This window comes from Serinus canaria, chromosome 3 (assembly GCF_022539315.1).
Source record: "Serinus canaria isolate serCan28SL12 chromosome 3, serCan2020, whole genome shotgun sequence".
Lineage (NCBI taxonomy): Eukaryota > Metazoa > Chordata > Aves > Passeriformes > Fringillidae > Serinus > Serinus canaria.
In genome coordinates this window covers 77,173,341-77,196,809 of record NC_066316.1, presented here as the reverse complement: position 1 = coordinate 77,196,809, position 23,469 = coordinate 77,173,341, and the positions used below count along the sequence as shown (strand labels likewise).

Here is a 23,469-nt window from a genome sequence, read left to right as displayed (position 1 = left end):
GCTGTGAATAAGGTACATTTCCCCTTACCCATTTTTGGTGTACAGCAAGCTGCCTCCCATTCTGGTCAAGTTCTTCTCACTCCCAAAAGCTGCCAACAAAACTGTTAGACTGTGCATGCAATTGGTAAAAATCAGAGTTTCCCTTCCATCTAGAAATTATAATTTTGTATCTCTAATTAAACAAAAACACTGAATACAGAACATGGAAAGTAAGTGTTACTTCTTTTTAGGTTTGAGACTCCTCTGCTGTCCTGGCTGATCCTGTGGTAAATCTGCCCATGTTCAATATTAAAATAAAAAGTAGTGATGTACGCTGATTATTACAGCAGGTAGATTGTCCAGTCCTCATTTTAATGGTCTCATCTTGATTTCAATCACAGATGTACCCCTGATTGAGGGAATCAGAACCCAGTGCTCACACCTTTGTGACTTATCAGTACATCAGAATGCCAGGGTGGAAATACATACAGATTCTTCATTGCACCAACTGTACACGTGCAGGCTCTTGACACAAACTTAGCAATGTAAATCCAGCTGTACAGATACAACACACTCCTCTGAAGCCTTATAAAAATACCAGTGCAACATAAAGCCGTTTTACAAAACAATCATCTTTATAGAAAGGTATTTTAGTGGTATATGCTGAGGTAAATAACAAAACCAGACCCAAGAAAGGGCATGACCAGTGTTAAGGAGAACTCTGGATGAGATCTGGCCAAAAGCCTGTTTTATAAAAGCTAATATTTACCTACCAGTTATGATCTCTGGTAAGGTGCTTATTGCTGTAATACTTCAATATTATTCTTCAGTTTACAAATTGAAAAATATATGAAATTAGATCTGTATGAATGTTAGGTATTAGCTGTCACAAATTTAAAAAGGCATTGTACCAAGTTTTCTTAATTGTTTACTAACCAATTTGATTGTAGCAGGTAAATAAACTACAGCATACATTTTACCTGACACCATGCATCAAAATCACCATAAAAACTAAGTTTATCAAAGTCCAAGTCCACAAGGAAAACATGAAAAAGTGCAAATTATGTACCCAGTATTTCTGTCACAGCTGTTTTTTCTTAATATGGCATGAAAAAGGTTTACAGCATATATTAAGAAAATTCTTACAAGTGCTCACCTCAATGTTTATATATACAACATTTTGCTCAAAGTGCTCACTATATGAAAAAAACTGATTGGATAAAAATATTTAAACAGTGCTTTTTGAACGTTCAGGGAAAATTCATATAATACACCAGTCCCATTTGTTTTCCTCTTCCCTCAGTGCAATGAGATGCAGAAGTCAAATCAACTTTATGAAAACTTTGCTTGCCACATTGCCAGAAAACCTCAGTTACAGTGGCATTCTTGGTGTCCCATTGGGAGTGGGTCTTTTATTTTTTTGCAGGTGGCTTTGATGTTTTCGAGATCTTACTACTTTCATTCTTACTTCAAATACTTCTTGTATGGCTTTTCGAAAACAATGGAAATTGTAGTCTATTAATCCTACAGAGACAGAAATGTTTTACATATTAATAAAGACATTCATATAAATAAGGTAATGAAAACATTGCTTATATTCTATGTTTAGTGAAATACCATACTCTCTGTCTGGAGGTCATATTCAGTGAACAGTGTCCAGGAATTTTTTCTGTGCTAAGCAAAAGTGCATTTGAGAAATACAAATAATTCAGTAAGCATTACAGCTTGATACAATGTCTGCTACTATATATACTGGTACATTTCAAGAGAAATCAATTACAAGTTCATTGGCAGATAACAGATCCTTAATTTAATAAAGGGCTTTGAAGAAGTGCTCAGTATACTAGAAGAAAAACTGAAATCTTTCATAAAATATGGTGTCACTTTGGAAATCTGCTTTATAGAATAACTGTGATAAAAGTAAGTACCATCTATTAATCAAGAAATTTTCATTTTTTTACAATACATAAACTTTGAAATGGATACTTGATAGAACTATTACCAAATCTTAGCTAGCTTTATTTCATCTTACACTGTAATTAAAAAGTAACACAATAGACATGCTGTTAGATTAGATACTTACATAATAGGCAGATAACATTACCATGTTAGTGGGCTGAATGTAATCCCACAGAAAAGCTGTAAAGCCATATTGGTAGTCAATTGGAAGATTTACTGAGCGCTACAATTCTGTAATACCACAATATAATTTTAGAATTTTGGTACTGAGCTCATGACCTCATTTAATATTAATGCCATAAGCTTTCTTAACTCAAATACTGCAGCATTTTCCACTTCAGTTTCCCTAAGAGGAAATGCATATTTTTAAGTGGTTTAAATCCACCATGTTACATGTTGGTTTTTTTCCCAGAAACTGTTTTCTGTGTTCCTATAGTTCAGACAAAATATTACTTGGAATTCATGAGGCCCAAAAAGCTCATCTCCATAATACCAGAACCATACTGCAGAAGAGTGAAGGCTACCAAGTGTCCCAACAACAACCTCACACAGTTTTGGACAAACCCTAATGGATGCTTATTCAACATGGTGTCTTTCTGAAACAGTGCTGTTAATACGTATGCAGAAATAACACTTTTTATGCTTTCTACAGAGAGCAACTACATCCAACATTCATAAGCAATAAAGGTGGTAGGGGTATGAAAGAGACATTTGACCAGTTTAAGTTCTATCAAAAGCTCACCAGGCTGTCAAACAGCCCAGCAGACATGGTACAAGTGCTGTGCTCACAAACACACCAACACTGACTGGTGAAATTACTATCACAAGATGGGACACATGAGCCCAGATGACAGCTTGCTCTTCCACTGCTGAGTTTTGGTCTCAGGGCATGTCACAAAGACCAGCACTCAGTGAACATCGTGCCAGTGGGCAGAGAGGTCATGAACTAAAGGTTCAGTATTGACTTTGATCATGGTCAGAAAGATGACAAAGAAATTTTATGCACTTTAACTGCAAAATTAAACCACTCCTAAATAAGACTAGGTCCTAAATATGCATTTTTTTAAAAGCCTGCTTTCAGATATAAGAAAAGCAAGAACATTCTATCAGTTTCAAAATATTTCCCTTGGTTATGGCAGGCAAGCTGTACCAAATGTGTATGCTGGTGTCAACAGGTACAAATCAGTGTCAGTCAAGACAAATTAACAGAGTCTACAATTGCAGGTGGAATCTTTACTGCATTGGATGTAAACTTTCAAATGCTTTCATATCAGAAATTTGTCAAATATGTTTATGATTTCATCCCATCTTAATGCCTGCACAAGTACTTTCATCCCTTTAAAAGTGTTATGTAAGCTTTATCAAGCTGTACTTACCTCTGCATTTATGATACAGTTAGAAACTGTTATCAGCTAATGACAACCTCAGTTATTCATTAACTCACTAATATAAGGGAAAATTAATGCAATACTAGAAAAGGGGAAAATACCTTTTCTCTCAAAGCTTTCTTCTCTGACAAAACAAACAAGAGCAAGGAATTTTGTCACCTCTTTTAAATAAAGTACAGTTGTATTATTCAGTTTTATGATTGCCATTGATTCTTTGTCATAAGGGGTTCCAGTGCCATCATCTTTAAGCCTAAAGAGCAGTATTCAAACAAACAAGAAAAGATAAGACACTAGATTAGCTAATAAAAGTACTGCTACATTGGTTCTCTCACCAAAGAATCTCAAACTTTATGAAATCTTCATTTTCATCTTTCAGGGAGACTCTTCTTCAAACTACACACTAGTAAACTAAGAAGACAGAGAGATTAAATTGTTTATCACATCACACACCAAACCTCAGATCAGGGGCTAGAAATCAGATTGTTTGATTGCCAAGTGCCTGAACTGGAACCTCTTTTTTTCCTCAATAAGTTACCACCCATTTACCACAAGGCTGCTTTTTTTTTTTTTTTTAATCAGTGCTTTTTATTATGACTAATCATAAACATGTGAAACAGTAGGTCTGTGCTGATAACTCCAAACCCAGTAACCTTGCTTGAGTGGTAGCAGCTGACTGATAGTTTAAGACATCATGAGACATTCCTCATGAGATATTTGCTTTTGCAACATCATATTATGAAAAGCGATTTCTCATTCACAGATGCTGTGTCATGATGATCACTGTATTATGTTTTTGTACATTGTAACATTGTAATTTTATCCTCATTCCTGAATGCACACACAGATATTGTTAAATGGATAGTTATCACCACCCTCCCAGAACAATTAGTCTCAATAATATATTAAAGTGGCAAGTTCCACAGATGGTCCAGGAACAGAGGACAAAAAATTAATTGTAGTATCATCTTTAGTGTCTGTAACTAAAAAATGGCAAACAGATCTCTGGTGATAAATGCTAAATTGCTACACAAGCACAGGGGCAGAATGATATTTTGTAAATAAAGAGCCCCACAAATGGTGTTGTACACATAATTATTAAATGTATACTCCTCTTTAGAACTACACAGCAGAATCTTTCTCTTACAAAAATCAGCATCCTTTATTTTATAACTCTGTAAAACAAGTTCTTACACAGTTACTGAAGTGATGACTCCAAAATCTGAAACATACAGTAGAATATACAAACTTCAGAGATTTTAGATTAAGTATTCAACAGTTTATTGTTCCAGTGCTTATTGCACGTGTGCACTAGGACTCTCCCTTGTACCTCCTCCAAGAGTGCAAGAAGTCTGTCAGTGGGTACAAATGCAAAGCTAGCCCAGCCTACCACTCTCTAAGCATGTCGTGCACTGGCCTCCAAGTGTAAGCATCTAAAGTGCACTAATTCTTAATGTGCCCCTGCCTTTCCCAGGAATGGCTGGCAGTACATTTGGTCAAGGGCCCAGACACTGAACACATAACTTGCAAGGAGATGTACACGCCAGCCCAGGAGATTTCCACTTGCTCATGTACAAGAAGGGGAAATTGAAAAAAAATCAGAAAGGTCATGTAGGGAATAGAGGACAAACAGAGAACTGAAGTGAGAGTGAAACAACTCTGAGGCTATTAGAGGCTACTGGCTATTAAATAAAACTAAATATGGCCCCACTGCTTTTTAAAACAGGAGGCATCCTTCTGTTGATTTCATCCCTAGGGACCAAAAAGATGATGTTTCCTTTTAATTTAGGTTGGTTTCTTCTGACTTCTTCCTCCAAATAACATTATTAGCATAGAAAGAGGAAGATGCTCACAAAAGAGACTGTACGGGGAACAATGCTTATTGCTGGGAAGGATCAGTCCCTCAGAAACCAGCCGTTTTCTCCTCCCCTGTCCTGGCAAATTACCCATTCTCATTATTTTTTATACCCACATCACTGCAATTTTGAGGCTATTCAGATTCTAAGTACACAGCTTTATGGAAAACATTCACAATTTACTTACCCATATATACAAGAAATGTCAATGACAACATCTATCATATCACAGCAGAGCTCGTAAGTTTGCATATCCACTGGAGTGCTGTCTGTTGCAATATAGATCTTACTGACTACATCAAATAAAAATGCTTTTTCAATCCCAGAATTCTATTCAAGAGAAGAAAAAAAGAAAAATAAAGTAGAATCCATGTTTTCAAATTAACCCCAAGCTTTTCTGTTCCCTTACTTGCCTGTTATACAAAAAGTCTAGGCTAAAGAAATTAAATAGCAATCAAACTCATTTTGAAAGAACTGTACATACAACACTGTTGAATTTGTAGCAAGCCATAATGCTCACAAACCTTCCAATATTTTCTGCCTCTGAGCAGACATAATGCCAAGTGACACTCCCAAACTGCTCCACCTGGAGAGATTTTTTAGTGGAAAATGAGAGACGACAAGGGGGGAGCAGAAAAATCTTCCAAGTTCAAGATTTTGGTGTTTTAATTGTAGCAAGAGACATAAAAGAAAGCTGTAATCTAAAGTTATTCTAAGTGGGAATATGAGAAGATAGAAATAAGGGAAAGAAAATGTTGATGGAAAAAGAAGAGAGTATTGCTCAGAAACTGATTTCCAAGGAAATTAAGAAATTTTTCCATTGCAGTCTGTAGCTGTTCTACTGTCTGATTCTGTACAACACCTTCCAGGATCACAGGAGAGAGACCAGCGCTGTGATGGTGCCTTCAGGTTGCATGTAGCAGTGGTAGTTAAAGCCATGTTTACAATGCTAAGGCTTGCTAAAATGATGACAGCTATGTTCCTGTGATCCTGCCAAGCTGATTAAGACATTCTCCATACTGGAGATGTATCGTATTCACAGCTCTGAGAAGCTAGCCAGGAATGCTAGCTCTTACTCTTTGTGTAGATAAGGTAAACTGCCATAAGCCTCTGCTTCCTGGAAATAAAAAAGTGTACTTCTTAACTGAAAACAGGAGCCTTGCTGGCCGATGTCAAAGGATTACACCTGCACAGCTGTCCCAGCAGGAAAAAAGGGCAATTTCCCAGAATTGCTAAAGCACAAGCTATAAAATACTCATCAGTATCCATCTATATGGGAAGACAAGCAATTTTCTCTGTCCAACTGAACTGTCTCCAGAAATGGGATTCCCATTTTAACATGGTTTGGGACTGCTGCCACAGTACTTCTCTAACCACCAAAAACCACACTGAAAATCCCTAACGAGTTTTAATAGTTTCAGCTTCTTTTGTACAGTAACAGAACTTTTCAATTTTTTCTTCCTTCTTTTCTTAGTCAACTGTTTAACACATAGTTAAGTAACTAAAGTGACTCTCCTGCTTTCTGTATTTCCTGAAATAGGCAGAAAAACTTCCAACACTAGATACGCTACTGAACAATGGCCAGCAGTATTCTGGGCTTTTGCTTAAAGAGGAGTCATTCCTCCATCACTGCACACAGAGCTAAGGCTGCAAACATTCATTAGTAAAAACAGAGTATAGAGGCAAATTTCTGGTATTTCATAATGGAAAAGACTCTCTGAGTGTCTTACGTCGGTAAGTCAGTAATAAAAAAATATTAAAAACAAAGTATACACTATGGATACCTGAGATATATTGGCTGAAGCACAGAATGTACAAGGAGAGCCTCAAAGAAATGGCTTTGTTCAACCTGAAGAAGAGAAGACTCATTGCTATCTACAAATACCTAATGTAAGGGTTCAGAGAAGCCAGAGTCAGAGTCAAGCTCTTCTCAGAACTACAATGTTGATGGACAGCAGCCAAAAGGCACAGGCTGGAATTCTGACTTCATACAAGAAAAAAAATTACCAGAAGAGTGGTGAAGTATTGGGAACGTGCTGACCTGAGGGTTTGTAGTGTTTCTATCTTTCCAAATGCACAAAGCTGAACTGGACCCAGCTATAACCAACTTGCTGTAACTTGCCTGACTCTGAGCAGCAGCTGATCTCTAAAGGTCCCTTTCAGCTTTCAGGGCTCTATGAGTCAATATTCTTTGAGCACAAAGAACAAAAATGTATGCATATTTAAGCTGCTTGTTCTGGCCACATATGGGAGTTCAGTAATTTTATTTTTAAAACAGTAATTCTGACAGCACCTCACACAGTTCAACAGATGCTGTCAAATAAGATTATTAAAAGACTCTTTTGAAATATCATGTAAGTACATAGCTGTAACTCATTGCCAAAACTGTATTTGAAAATACAAGTCATTTCAGACAGAAGAAGCTGAAACTTGAGCCCTGTGGTGTCATTCATGAGAAGTCAACTGTGAAGTTTTGTATTACAAAAAGAGAGACATAGCAACAATTTCAGCTGTACAGGCAAGATGCACTTTAAATTATTAAGATGCCAATGACAATATAATAACATTTAACAATGAGAAGTGATTTTGTCATCTCAGAGCTCCAGGTGCTGCAGCCTGCCTGTACTTGCAGTGACAGTTCAGAAAGTTTTCTGAACATTTGCCATGAACATCTTGAGACATTCTGCCATGCCAGCAGTTACACCTGCTGGTTAAGGGCAGAAATTGGTCTCTTAACTTAAACTATGCTTGTTTTCAATTGCAACTGATCCACTGTGGTAGGACCTGCTGAGAAACTGCACATATTTGCTTCTTTAGAAATTTGTATGGTGACAGAAAGCTCTGTGAAACAGCAGGATGGACTGCCAGGAGTAGTAACCACAAATTTTACCCACATGCCTTCAAATATTTCATTTGCCAGGGTTTTTAGTACAACTGTAACCAAAAAGTCAAAGGATTTCCCAGAATTTTTGTGTGGAAACTACTCAACACTCCACCCTCCACCTGCTACCCCTAGCCCACAAAAGAACCCAAACAGAAATTGTAGAAACAATAATAAAAAGTCATAAAAAACCAGGAAAAGGTGGATTAAAAGTAATATTCAAAGATACATTATATCATTTATGCTTAGGGAAAATTACAATAAGAAATCAACTGTTTCTGTTACTGGAGCTGGTGGGTTCCTTACTGAATGAAAGGCTGGCATTGATTAAATGAGAGCAGGGTCTGAATAAACACCAGTTCTATCTGACACAACCCTACAGTCTGCAGACGAGATGCAACATCTGCTAAAGGCATTCTGAATTGATGTAAGAATATTCCATGGTTAATCTGAACCAAGAGAGTCATTGTGAAAAATCTGCAATGAATATATGAGATTTTATTTTGGATAGGTAAAAACCATGAGGAACTTGAAATTCAAACCATGTCTCTCAACTATGTGGGGTGTGATGATTTGAAGACAGTTTCTATTCCTTAAATAGAATGGGTTCAGTAAAAGTGGGAGTATTCCCCCAATTCCTAGGATAGGTAAGCAGGCCTATCTTTTTCTGTATTTAATGTATGAAGGTAAGCCAGAATTTGGCCCTAAAAAGCGGCTCTCAAAAGAACCTAAGAGGATATTGCCAGTCACATATAGCTAGCAATTAGTTTTGGACAATTATTTAAACAGGTCTTACATCACACAGCAGATTTCATTAATTCATTTTTATCACTACATTTGAATTTACAGATTAAAAAATTTAAATCATTAAATGATTAAAACTGTATTTAGTTTAATTTTTACTATAATAATTGTTTGTTTTAATACATACTTTTTAATATCCCTCAAAATAAACCAAACAACCCTCACATGATAATATGCTTTCCCCTGTCACATAACTTGATTGGTTAAGGCCACAGTAATTAAGTAACAGGCATCATTCTATATGAAGCTGGTGTGTTAGTCAGATAAGATTAATGTGGATTTTCAGTGCCAGTTATTTAATAATTTACAAGCAATTACATTAAAGAATGCAGAAGCAGTATTATCACACTGATGGTTCCTCAAACACGCTCACACACTGTGGCGTTATAAACTGGGAAAAAAACCTGCTGTGAACTTAAGAGGGATTGCAGATCTATTTTTGTAATCGTCAGCTTTTTGTGTTGGAAGTCTCCATGGCATAAATGAAAGCACTTCCTCGTGAATGCTGCTGAAACTCAAAAGTAGAACAGGAATACACCCCCGCCCTGATATCCAACACACTGGCTTCCTGAGGTAAGGCGTGACCAAAACCCATGCCAAAATTTATTGTTATTAAGTTGCCAAGGTAAAGAGGCACCCCCTAACTAATTGTATGAGGGAGAATGATGTTTAATCTATCCTGCAAATAATAATTCTGAGCCTGTCTGTCTACAGACAGAAGATACTTGTGAAAAACAGCAAGTGTGCTGAGGACATAGTGATGCAGCTACACATGGCCCTAGGTCATTTAGAAACTGGAGCAAAGACACAGTCTGAGACTTTTCCCATCCTGAACAGGGGAAATAGTACACCTCCCTCACTTTTCTGGACATCCTATTTATTTGAAATACTTTTTCTTCCTTACAAACTATACCTGATACTGCAGGTGTGATTGGAGCTGGGTGTTCCAGACACACAAGCAATTGTCATCTGTCATTCAGGAAGCTGCCTGTGCTCAGGTCATGTGGAGATTCTGTACAAACCCTTCACCAACTCCAAGCAGTGAGGAGACTCTAGAGATCTGACTTACAAAGAGTGACTGGAGTGACTCTGGCACAGGGAAGACTATTATGCAGCCAGCTTTCTTGCAAAGACTGTGTGCCAAAACCACTATCAAATTGCTTTAGAATTGTTGAAAAGGTAACGTTCCTCATTACCTTTCTGTCATGGAGTTTTGAGACTACATGATAAAAACTGGTATACAGTCCAGCTGTTTTGGAAGAAACAGATCTTTGTAGCAAACTATTAATTATGAAACAGTATAAATGTGTTGTTTAATAGTAAGAGAATAAGTTTTGGAATGACCTTCCTCTATTCCTAGCTTTCCCTGTCACATCCAACTTTTATCTCTCTCCCTTTTCATACTGAGAAACCATGAAGTCTAATTTTATCTTACAAGCTGTTGAATGATATTAAATAATTTCTTATGTCAAAATCACAAGAAGACACAACGAAGTATCTTGCTTGGAAATTGAAGCGTCAGCAATTAGTGCTAGATGCTAAGCACAAAATTAGAATATTGTGAGAAACGGTGCTATTTTCGGAGCCATTATGACCTGATATAATGACCACTAAAATAGGGAGTTTCCCCTTCTCACAAACTACTCACTGTGCTCCCCTTTACTCACTGCCCCATGTTTCCATCTCTTACCTTGTGTCAGAACAAGAGCATGCTGGACTCCTCCATCACCTGCTTTTAACTAAATTAAACAGTGCATACGTGCATGGTATAGTAACCCCATGAGGGAACAAGTGAGTGTCAGAGCCAGCACAAAGGAAAGGAAGGGATCAGACATACAGGAAGAGTGGAGCAAGCAATCTCTTCCACAGTGGTAACAAACCACTAGATTTACAAGACTCCCTAACTGGCCTTCAGAATAACAATGGAAGCAGTGAAAGTTGTGGCGGACTCTATGTCTAAAAATTTCACGACATAATAAGATTTTCTTAAGCTCAGTAAACTTTCCGATACAAAGTGAAATTAATTCTGGGAAGCACTACAGACAGCTCCCCATATCAGGTCAGACTAGATTATGTTCCTTTAAATATTTATTCATACAAGATTTAAGTGCAACTTCAACACATACATGCAGCAGACTTTTGCAACATTCAGACTGATGTTACAAGCAGAAAAGTGATGGCAGCGAACCCACTATATGTGACTCAGGAAATACTTTGAGTATCTCAGCAGCTCATCAGTGCTGTTTAATACACATGGTGGTGATGCCAAGCTGCATGGAGGTGCATTTCAGCTAAGTTCTGATAACTTCTCTGAGAGTTCACATTGCTCATGATCTCTAAGAAGGCAGTGAACAAAGTATTTGAACATGCACGTTGGACACAGCCAGATCTACAGACAAAGGACATAGTAAGTACTTACTGAAATAAAGATGTTAAGCAGGTTTTCCAGTGTTGGGAGCTGTGGAATCAGTTTCTGTACCACTTTGCTAAATGCTTCAAATATAGAATGATCATATATGCTTGTCAGATAAAAGCTGAAAAAAAATGTCACCACATTTTCCTTTTAGCCACATACTGTTAACATGATGTTCCTTTCATAACACGAGTGAAATAAAATATTGTCAGACAGTTAGTGCCTACACTAATGCAATTACCCCCTGTGATCAAAAGTCATGAAATGATTGAAACGCAGGACTTAATCTCTATACTAAAACCCCCCAGCCTAGACAGTGAAACCTAGAACTCAATGTAGAACTTTTTAATGCAACTCCCATGCTGATATTCTTAGAAAAATATTTATCAAATTTCAGGAGAGGAGTATTACTGAGTATGCCTATTGTGATCCCCTTTTTGAAAGCTGTGGACCCATTTATCAGTGCAGTGATGCAGTCGAGTAGTTAAGAGCTCTAAAGAGCTGGCACACTCATGGAGCAGGCCTCTCTTTTTAATATATTTGTACTTGGCTTTAAAGTGCTGAGAAAGCCATGACAACTTGATGTCCTCTGGTTCTAAGTCTGCCAAGTCCACTACTTGTCACCATTTGCTAGAGTAACCCATTTTACCAGAAGACACAAGGCAAAGATACAGCACAGGTCTTCCCAAGCGGCTCCAAGCAGGCTGCAGCAGTGAGGATGAATGACTGGGAGGGGACCATGTGGCACAGAGCTTTCAGAGAAGGCAAAAGTGATGTGGTGGCATATACACTCCATGGCCTGGAACTCTACTGGCTGTTGTCACTGTCCAAGCCAACTTATTTCAAGACAGCAACTGCAGCAAAACCTGACAGGATTCTGGCATGTTTGTCATCTGTTATTAAGCAGCTCTCCATCTTTCCCTTCAAGACAGCAATCAGAAACAGGACACTTTGGCTCAAGTCAAATGCAGTATCTCTGTTCATCACTTTCCTTCATATATCAAAAGCATGTTGCCTGCTACTTCAAGAGGACAGAAAATGGTAACTTGTCAAATAAGCTGCTCTCCTCTCTAGCATTCTCTGCACAGCAACTTTTCTCACCTGAGGTGAATCTTCTCCAATCCAGCATCTGCAAGGTCATCATTTGCCCTCTGGTGAATATCCCTCTGTGTTTCAATCTTATGGTCATCAGATAAACCATCCACTTTATGGATAAAGATTTCAAAGTTGATATCTGGATTCACTTTATAGGCTCTGGTCACAGTAAGATGCAGCCGAGCTAATGCTTCCATATAATCATCCTAATAAAGGAAAAAGAAGAGCTACAACTTAGGAAAGTATTTTAAAATATATATATTATATTTTATGATACTTATTTCTAAATAGTACTATAGCTCAACAGCAGCTTGATTTTCTAAATGTTTTATAAGTAGAAGCCTGAGCCTACATCCAGCATGTGCACCAATCTCATGCTTTAGGAATCTGAGCAAGAACCTTGAGATGTTAAAACAAATTAGATAACTTCCAAACACACTGCAAAGAGAGATTAAAAATAGCCAAGCTGGTCTTCAAGTTTTAATGACTTCTTTTAATGTGTGCTTGTGATGTAGATTATTTATTTGCTTTGAAAAACCCTGTGCTTTCCAACCCATTTGTCTATTGCTGAAAGAAGAAAAAAAATAGCTTAAAGCCCCTTTTTTTACCTGAGAATCAATAACAAATATCAGTGCTCCAGTGCCTCTGAAAATCATCTCATAATCAAACGTAGGGTCAAAGAAGTCAATTTGCCCAGGAAAATCCCATATCTGAAAGTTGACAAAGGAGCTGTTGGAAACATCCTCTCTGCAGATCTTGTTTGTGCTCTCCAAGAAGAGAGTCTCATTCGGTGACATTTTGTGAAAGACAACTTTCTGAATTGAAGACTTTCCACTTCTTCTCAATCCCATGAGTAGGATTCTTGGCTTAACTTCAGTACTGAAGGGATCATTGAAATCCAAAACTGAATAAAATCACACAAGAAGAAAAGGCATATACTATGGCAATATAATTAGTAACTGCCAGATAACATGCATTTGATATTTACTTTCATGAAATTTTTATATTAATTTATGCAAATGTTACCAATGTTTAAGCTTAGAGAGCAGTGCTACAGGCATTTTGACTTGAATTATGTACCCCTTAGGGTATACTATCAGAAAATCTACTTCTCACCTCCAAGACAGAAACTGCAGAAGGTTTGACTGCTCTGTTTGTATGTGAAAAATCTGTTATCACACATAGACATCTTTAAAAACCTAATTTTACTCTAATTAACACTATGCCACATATATTCTCCTTTAAAAGAGTATCATCTGATAACAAATATCCTTTCCAGCAGATAGCTACATCACAATGCTGGAAGAACAGAGTAAGACCTGTTAAGCACCTCTGCATGATCTTTCTACCTGAGGGCTTCCTTTCTCTAAAATCAATCAATCGATAAATAAATTAATAAATTAAATCACACATGCAAGAACCTACAGAAGAGCTCAACTCAGCAGTGCTTCTATGTTGCTTACAGTACTGAGCTCATGAGGAGTCTTTTTCTAAGGTGCTTAGGTGCTTAGGATTTCACCTGCTGCTCAGCAATTTGTGTTACAATCTGTAAAGGTCTATTATCCAATAAATAAGATTACAGCATATCATCTGCCTATTTGCAAAACAAAGGCCTGGGAACACAGGGGTTTCTTTGTGTTAGCTACCCCAGTTTGAAACTGGCACTACTTTTTCTGGTGCTGATGCAGTTATATCATGCTATGCTGGTATACCTGTAAGGGCATGAATGTATAGCTATCCATTCCTGTACACACTTTAGCTTCAGGTATCTCTAATCAAAACACCCAAAGCAGTCTAAATTGCTGCATTTAGTTGGCCTATACTTTGAAATGTCCTTTGGTGCTGAGGTGAAATGGCACTGCCCTTATATGTAAAAAGCTTTGAAACACCTCTGTGACTCTGCAGTGTCAAACACAAGCAGCGCAAAAAAAAAAATGAGCTCAGTGCTAAATCCACAGAGCACAACTCAGAGTACACAGAGATCAGGCTTAAAATACTGATCACACAACAGGCTAAACATACTATCCAGTGGGGTTTGGTAGACCTTCTCCCATCCACTGCACAACAGACTATTCAGATCATACTTCATAGCACAACACAATTGCATTTCTTTTTCTTTTTTTTTTTCTGGGATAAGTTTTGAATTGTAAAACTTATCTGGTAACATTTATTCACATGTATCATTCTTGAATATGCCCTACTTTACTCCCAAAATACAAAAATCCAAAACAAGAAACCTCAGTAACAATTTGAACCTGCCAATTTATTACATAGTCTTATCAATCAAAAAAAGATGGAAAGCTTAAAGGAATCCTTTGCCTAGGAGCATGTTTTGCACCCAGGGGTGGTGACCACATCTTGCGTCTTCTAGTGTGCTTGAAGCCTTATTTACAGCTTTCAGAAACAAAGGGTATGTCTGCCAGGAGGGTACAGAACCTTGTCCAAGTGTGTTTGTGCCTCCCAAATTTGAGTGATAGAGAAGTAGGGCTTCTCAAACTGAAGATATTGCAGTGTTAGCATAAAACATCTCCTGGCACCATCTACTGGCTTGTGAGAGGTTGTGCCACTCAGTGCAGGTCCGTGTCACCAGTGACTGACAGAAGTTTTCAATTCATTATCGGAGGGATCCTGTCCATTTCAAATACAATTGAAAGACCATGGCAGGTATTACCAGTTACTGTATTCCTGTCAATTATCACAAATGAGCACTGCCAGACAGGAACAGGTGCACAGGAGAAACACTTCCAGGGAGAACAGGGATAGGTAACTGAAAGAATCTGATCCAATAAACACAGCAATGGCCACGTCTGCTGATCTACACACAACAAATTTACAAAGTGTAAGAAACTGAGGTCAACGTGCTCCTCTACTCTTCCCATCAACTTGAACAGAGGTAGTACTCCTGTAGCTGGGAGAAATGTGCCTACAATACTTCACACCTCCAGAAGAATAATAAACATCTGCTCTCAGATGTAAAGATATTTTATGTTTTGGGGGTACAGCCTTGTCAATAAACCAAACCAAATATGCAAGATTCAATGGGGCATACTTCATCTCGCTCTGCTTTTTGGCCATCAGAAGAGAAAATAATGTATTCAAAGCTTTGTAAAGATTTTATAAAAACATGTAAAGAACAGGCTTCAAGTTGAAGCTTTATTGCATGTTTAAAGAAATAAAAAGCCTCTCATTTGCTCTGTATGCAACTGAACTTACAAAGTTTCATCTATGGATTTGTACTTTGTGTCCCCTTCCTCTTCCCACCACAAAAACACCAACTTCCTCCTGTATGTCTTATGACATCTCCTCCAAATAATAGATATGACATGCTGTGGCTGATCTGGAGCTCAGCACATTTCAGTTGGCTACACTGTGTACTCCCATCTGCCAGCTGCTGCCACAGTGAGCACACAAAACTGCTCACTTGTCCCTCTGAGGACACTTCATTTAGCTTTCTCCTCTCTTCTGAATGCCAGTTTTCCTCAAACTTGTGGGAACTTAATAACCTTTGAGACGTCTTTTGTTCAGATTTGGTTGAAGGTGGACAGCAGTTTCCAAGATTCTGAGCATTGATGAGACAACCAGAGGACAAGCTACATACCTCACTCCCTTTTTTTTTGAGAAACAACCTAAAAACCCACATATATCTGAAGAAATATTTTAAATAATTTGGGATTTTTTTTACGTTGTGGTATTAATTTATTCCAGGCTGTTAGATTTTTACTGATTGTAATGCTTAATGGCAGGAAATTGCTTTCTATTAAAGCCATACTAAAAAAAATACAGTTGCAACTGCAAACAGAATTAGCTATGAGAAGAATGAATATCAGCTCTTCTGCTAGTAAGACTGTTACTTAGCTTTTGAAATCCTGCCAGTTCAAAGACAGGGAAATATAAGAGTATCAACCAAACCTGACAAGATAGCAAGGCTTCTACAGCACTTCCTTCTCAGAGAGAGTTAAGAGATTACCTTATATGTAAAGGAATTGGACGATGCATTGCCTGCCCACATTCCTCTGCAGGAGTACATGACAACTCCTTTTTTAATTTGCCACAGAAATGCCAGTAGATGTATCATTGCAACTTCCCAGACTAGGTTACTGAGTGAGATCATAATATGCCCAAGAGAAACACTAAACTCTTCTCTGTTCTATAACGGGAAAGATAATTTTCCCTATTGTGAGATGCTACACATTTCCTGCTTCATTCACTTTTGCAAAGAGTAAATGTTGTAAAATGCCAGTCTCTAATGCATATCAACAGCCCTTCATGTTTCAACTTTTCTAAGAAGCCATAAAGAACAGAAGCCATGCTGGTTAGAGGCCATTCCCTTGAAGTAGTCACAAATTTAACTCAACAAACCTAAAAGCACTTTCCCCCAGAAAAGCACTCAATTCCTTACAAAACTTCTGTTAACCGCAGCTGTGTCCTTGCCTATAGAGTGCGTTCTGCATGCATTGCAACATGCAGAAGAGCACAGCTCCGAGGAGTTGAGAACAGCATGCAGCAGTCCCAGCCTGTCTCACCAGTACACAATGAATACTTTACTATCTTCTTTACGCTATTAGATATATAGAGATAACTAAAACAGTTTTTGAAGCCCATCCTGAGTTCCAGATCCATTGCAATTAATTGTCAAAGCAGGTGATTACCCGTGCTTTGCGGACGTGTGGGATGGGGATGCCACGTTCTGTACATCCCACCAGCTTTCAAACATCCAAATAAACCATCACTGCTTATCTGCTCACGTAACATATTTTGCTCATGCTACCAACTGCAAGGTAACAAGCCTCTTAGTCTAGTTTTGAACTAAAACAGCTAATGATAATTTTTTTCCCCACTAATTCAGTTGTATTAAGTTTTAACCATTTCTGTGTAAAGGAGAGGTAGCAGTCCCAAGCTTTCTACTCTTACCTTCAAACCCATTATTCCTGTAGTATTTCCAGTACTGCTGTGACTGTGGTATTTGCAGCATTTTGGACTGCTGTCAAGACAATGCCCTTACAAAACTCTGAATATCTTCAACGCTAACAGATGTCCTGAGACTAAAGAGTTAACAGAAAAAGCTTGTATGCAATGAAGAAGGGTGTTCAGCTACTCGGGGTTCATAGACATTGCAGAAACACCTGGTGAAAAGAAATTCTTACGGCTACAGAAAAGACTAAGAAGTGTCTTTTCCAGAAGACCAGGTTCCACACTGCCATAAGAGCAGCACTCTGCAATGTTATGTCTTAAAGCCACTGCCTTGGACACTCTGCAGAGGGCCTTCCTGATTCTAAACACTTTTAAGTGCATCTATAAAAATATGACTAGGCTTTATGTAAATTTAAGTTTTAAGGTCCCTGAATATGACCCTAAGTGTAAACAAAGGACAAGAGCCATGGTTTCAGCACTGAAGCTGGAGACACAAACCCAGTATAGGGTGAGAGATGACCAATGTGAAGTTTTGAAATCTTCTGCATACTTACAAGAAGAAATTATGCTTTTACTTTTAAGCCTGGCTTCTCTCTTCACTGACAACAGCCATGCATTGAAGCTGTTCTTATACTGCCCTTTTCATTCTTTCTTTGTAGAAAAGTGGAGGCAAGTAGTCCAAAATTCAGTGACACTGAATTTTGGACTACTTGCTGCACAGAGCCAGGAAGAAGGGACAAAAAAAAGGGGAAAGCCCCCTGTTCTGCAGAACAGTGTTATACAAAACACAGACCCAAATCCCAACCCCCTCCATTTCAGATGTTGTCTGCCTCTTTCTCTGGAGAATTCAAAATGAAACAGAAAACCAGGGAATCTGGACAGTTAAAATGGATTTTGTTTCAATCCTGTGTAAAATAGTCCCTGCATAGACTGTCTTCTTTTGCTATTCAGGATGTAAAAGTTCTTTTCTGTCAGGTACAATATTCTGGTGTTACCGTAAAGAAGCAGTTGCAATTTTTAGCAGTTTAACAATTTCCTATTCAAAAACATCTAAATGAATTTGGCTGAAGACAGAATATGGGTTACTTCTCTACAGAAAATACTAAGTTAGTGTAGCACTAAAGAATCACAATTAAATTTATTCCCTTTGCATCAAAATGAAGGCAATTCTTCAGCAGGTTCAAGTAAGACTTTATTTAATCTCAGTTATAGCTCTTACAGTCTAACATTTCTATAGCTTTTAACCATGAAGGCTTACACTCAAAGCACTGACCTTCCTCCACTCTCCAAAATTATATTAGTCAATGCAGCACCTCCCATGGCAGCCTGGAGGACTGGGCCTTTAAGGAGAAGGGTTCCGCATGCTAATATTGAAATAGACTTAAAGCATGTGGCCTTTTATTATGCTCTTATAAAAAAGCACTTCTTTTTTTATCCCGCGATACTGAGAGTTCTCCAAGCTCCTTTGTGAAATATGTCTCAGAAGAATGAATTCAGGCTCTGAATGAACGCAACAGGCTCTGAGCTGGCATTTCCTTTTTCTACTGAATGAGACTGCTTTTCCTGGTAAGCCCGTCCTTCTCAGCATCACCATCCATACTGATACGGACATGCAGTGAGTAAGGCGGCTCCCCAAAAACACAGACAGACGGACATTTAGCAGAGCCTGCCACTGTGGGACTGACACTCGCAGCTGCAGAGCAGCCCCGGACACAGAGCTGCGTGTGGCCGCTGCCTTTTATAGCGTGACACCCAACCCCCCCACCACCCTTGGCACACTCGGGTCACATCATCAAGCTGTGGCCTCTAATAACTAATAACTCTCACCTCAGACTTGAAGAATACTGATGAGAAATCATACATACACACACACATTGCCTGCACTCCCATTGCCTCCTCCCTCCTTCCCAACCCTTCCTGCTACCTGTCAGCCTTGCCCCGCTCCTTCCTAAGAGCTCCCTGCACCCTCTGACCCACCGAGCACCCCGTCCCCATCCCGGCCCTTCCCACGGCCACCTCCGCAGCATCCTCGCTCCTCCCGGCCTCTCAGCGCCGAACCCCATCCCCAGTAGGGCCTGCCCTCACTCTGGACGCCTGGTCTTTCCCCGCACCTCTGTCCCTGGCTCCCCTCGTGCCCCAAACCCCGCCGGGAACCTCGCCTCCTCCCTGACCCATATCCGCGGGCCGCCAAACCTCACCTCCTGGCGGCGGCCCTGCGTCCCCCGCCACCGTCCCGGCCTCACCCCGGCCCCCGCCCCGCCTCACTCCACACCCGCACTCGCTGCCGGCCGCTACTCCGCAGCCCCCTCTAAGCCCGGTGCTGCCCCTCGGCTCTCCGGGAGCAGCTCCAGCCCCAGCCCCCGCCCCCGCAGCCCAGCGGCCGCCGCCCCGCCGCCCCCGGTGCCGCTGCGGCCGCCGCGAGCGGTACTCACACGCCTCATCGCCGCCGCTCTCCGCGTCGCCGTCCGAGAAGGACTCGGCCCCGTCGGCGTAGCCCGCCAAGCCCACGATCTCCTCCTCCTCTTCCTCCTCCTCGTCCCCCTCTTCCTCCTCCGGCAGCTTCCTCGGCACCTGGCTCATGCCGGCCGCGCTCCTCGCGGGGCTCCGCGGCCCCTCTGCCTGCGGCAGGCTCGGGGCGCGGGGGGCGCAGGTCCCACGCTGGCGCCGCGCCCGCCGCCGCTCCCCTCCTTCCCCCCGCACGGCGCTGGCGGAGCGCGGCGCAGCTGCCGGCGGGGCGGGCGGGGAGGCGGCGTGACCCGCGTCACCTGACGCGCCCGGTCACGGGCCGCCGGGGCCTCCGCGCTCGCCCGGGCCCGCTCCCAAGCCCGGCCGTGGCGCTGGCACCCCAGCGCCGGCGGGCATAGCTGGGCGCTGCCGGCTCACCGGGGGATCCGAGCTCCACCGCCGCTCGCCCTGGCCCTGCTGTCCCGAGAGACACGCGGTGGAGCGGTGCACACGCGAGGCGCTGTCCCTGGCGTGCGGGGCGCCGCGATGGGCGAGCGGAGTGGCCAGGTGTGCCCGGCAGCGGCACCGAGAGGGCACCTGGCTTTTCTATGACAAGCATCTCTGCTCAGAATCCTTACAGTCACAGAATCAAATAGGTTGGAAAAGACCTCTGATATCAGCGAGTCCAACCTACCACCATGTCAACTCCACCGTGGCACTAAGTGCCATGTTTCCTTAAACACCTGCGGTGACTCCACCACCTCCCTGGACAGCCTTTTCCGAATCTAATCACCCTCTCTGTGAAGAATTTTTGCCTAATGTAGAACCTAGATTTCCTCTTAGGCAGCTTAAGTCTATGTGCTCTCCTCCTGTCACCGGTTGCCAGGGAGAAGAGTCCGACCCCTATCTGGCTACAACCTCCTTTCAGTCAGTTTGAAGAGAGTGGTAAGGTTTCCCCTGAGCCTCCTCTTCTTGATCATGTCCTGCAACCTCATCCTGCATGAACTCCAAGGACAGGCGTGGGACTGTCCTGCATCATCTGTACACCTTTCCAGCATGTGGGAGACTCTGGGACATGGGCAGGACCAGTGTGTGCTTGGTGCTGCTCAGCTCACCCATCTTCCAAGCACTGCCTGCTGCCCTGCCCCATGCTCCTTCCATGCCAACTGTCATCACATGGGCGAGCCCAAAGTGTTAAGCTAGGCACTGTTGGTGGGAGGTAATATATTTGCAGTATGGGTTAGAGAGATCATTTTAGAAATAATTAACTTGGTTGATAAGGAACACTAAGAGACATAGTAGTGAAATCTCTGAAGAAGTTAGGATTTTCATGACCCTGACAGACCAAGGTGCCCTCATCTGCCTGCCATTACTTCCTCCAGCGCTGCTCTGCAAGGACAGACCTCCTGCCTCTCACCCAGGCTCCTTCTCAGGAGTTTCCAGTGCTTCTTATCTTGTACCAGTCTAACCTCCAGAGTGTGTGTGTTAGTCTCTGGCTGTCATCCCATGCTGCCGACTGTGGTGACTGGCAGCTGAATTCCTGATTCTGCAATACTACATTTTCCTCTGTTTCTGTTTCTTCCTTTCTGCTTCTTCCTATCCTGTTCTCCCACCTTGCATTCAGTATATTGATTAGACTTCTGTTTGGAGTTTCCACTTTTTTCTTGCAACTGATTATTTTTCTGACCTCTGCTGCATGACAATCTTCTTATTGCCAGGCCTTCCAGGTTGCACTAACCCACTGGAGATAAAGGAGGTACACATCTGTTCAGAGGTGGGAGAAATCCCCCTTGCCTATTAATATACAAGTTTATTGAAAGGCCTGCCTTTATTGTCACCTTATCAACCTGCTTGGAAGTTTTGCTCAAACAGATTAACAATGTACTAAAAGATTATGGGAAGCCTTTCAAGGTTAAATCCTGTAAAAGGAATTAGGACTTAGGTTTGGAGTAGGATTTTTTTACCACTCGTGTTTTCAGCATTTTGTCTTGGGACAGCCCTGACAGACATTAGCCTGCTGAAAACTGATGGAAAGAGGAAGAGTGTTTCCAGGTGGGTAATGGAGGACCATCTGTCTCACACACCAGCTGATCACTTACGTGCCCAAAGGGCTGTTAGGTTTCAAGGCCAGCTGTGGATAGGGAGTCTTGCCCAGAAGTGTCTGTGTTAGGTTTCTTCTATACTGAGAGCTATGAAACATGACCAATGAGAGAGTGAATAATTTGGATATATTAAAATACTAAATCAGGGTGTAGAAACTCAAAAAAGAGGACTGGTCGCAATGCAGCTCTTCCCACAGCCTTCCCACAACTGACACCAGTGACCTGACCACATCTTCAGGTTCAAAGCCACATAGACTCCAGGCCCATTGCCAGATAGGTTTTTGGAGTAGGGCTGAAGCATTTCTGCCAATCCCTTGGCAATATAATCTGTCATGGACTTGGGACTTGCCTCAGGACTTGCTCCTCCTCTGTCCCTTTGCCACCAGATTGTTTTCAGTTCCCTCTTCTTTCCCTTTTGTCAGGTCATTTGACTTTGAAGCTGGGTGCACATAATGAAACAGTGCCCAGCCTTCAGTCACAGGACTTGCAGTAAGGGCAGAGGTAAATAAGAGGTTGTGTCTTTGCATATATGACATGTATAGTGATAGATGTGACTGGACTTTGTCCATGGAGAGCTGCAGCTCGTAGATATTATATTCTTTCTGTGTGATTCATTTCTCTCCTTACTAGGGAAAAAAAAATCCAGAAGAATACAAAACCAACTGTCTGCATTAGAAAAGGTTAATTTTACTTAAGGAATTGTCCCACTGACATCCACACAATAGGGAGCCTATCTGCACCTAGGTTTGCAGGATCATGATAGGGTCTCATCCTGTTCCTGTTAAAGAGTGAAAATTTCCATGAATTTTCACAATGTCACATTGGTGACAGATCTGTGCTAAGAAAGCTTTTTTCTACAATGTGCTGGCATCTTGTTTCTCAGTCGTAATGATCAAACATAAAATAGTTCTGCCAACTTTTACATATATGGAAATTATTTAACATTAAGGTTAACTGTTACTCACACAAATACTTCTATTCCTACATTAGAATTTTGCACAGTATCAAATGAAATAAAATTCACATGAAGTAAGCCTATCCTGAATATTGAAATGAGCAAACAAAATTGTACTGTGAAGAATCACAGTGTGTTTTTATGTGTTTTAGCAACTACACTTTAAGTAATGACATCAGATTTCAGATTAATGCTGTAGTTTTGACAAAGCCTTGTTGAGATCAGGGAGGCATCAGAGCAATAAATCCAGTCGGTCAATCAGTCAGTCAGCCTTTCCTGGGGAGCACCAAGGGCTTTGATGTGAACCTCTGGTATGACTATTGCCACATAACGATGACTACCAATTATTAATTGTTAAGTGAAAAAGGCATGAGTAGAATAATCTAAAAAACATTCCAAATAATATATTCATGACATAACTAGGAAGTGCCTGTGATACTTCAATGTTTAGTTTATTTAGGGCATCAGTTCATTTCGGGCATTTTGAGAATGCCTTCAAGCCAGAGAAATAGCCTCTGAAAGTGATGTGCATGTGAGATCAAGCATTGTATGGGGAACAGCTGCTTGTTTTCTGTTTTCTCCTTCTCCTCCCAATCTCACTTTTATAATTTTACTCAGCCTACTCATACAAACTCCTTTCTGCTCTACCAGTGTCTACCGATGGTCCTGTCCAACTTGCCTCCC

At 40.8% G+C, this 23,469-nt stretch overlaps 1 protein-coding gene across 1 annotated transcript; it reads right to left on the bottom strand.

Moving 5' to 3' along the window:
* Positions 1–330: 330 nt before the first annotated feature.
* Positions 331–19,985, bottom strand: RRAGD (Ras related GTP binding D). The gene is made up of 7 exons (XM_009093701.4): positions 19,716–19,985; positions 12,981–13,276; positions 12,379–12,578; positions 11,284–11,398; positions 5,367–5,509; positions 3,428–3,576; positions 331–1,503 (listed from the first exon to the last, which is right to left on the bottom strand). Exons 1-7 carry the CDS (start codon positions 19,861–19,863, stop codon positions 1,352–1,354), a joined length of 1,203 nt encoding a protein of 400 aa, XP_009091949.2. The 5' UTR covers positions 19,864–19,985; the 3' UTR covers positions 331–1,351.
* Between the last annotated feature and the right edge of the window lie 3,484 nt (positions 19,986–23,469).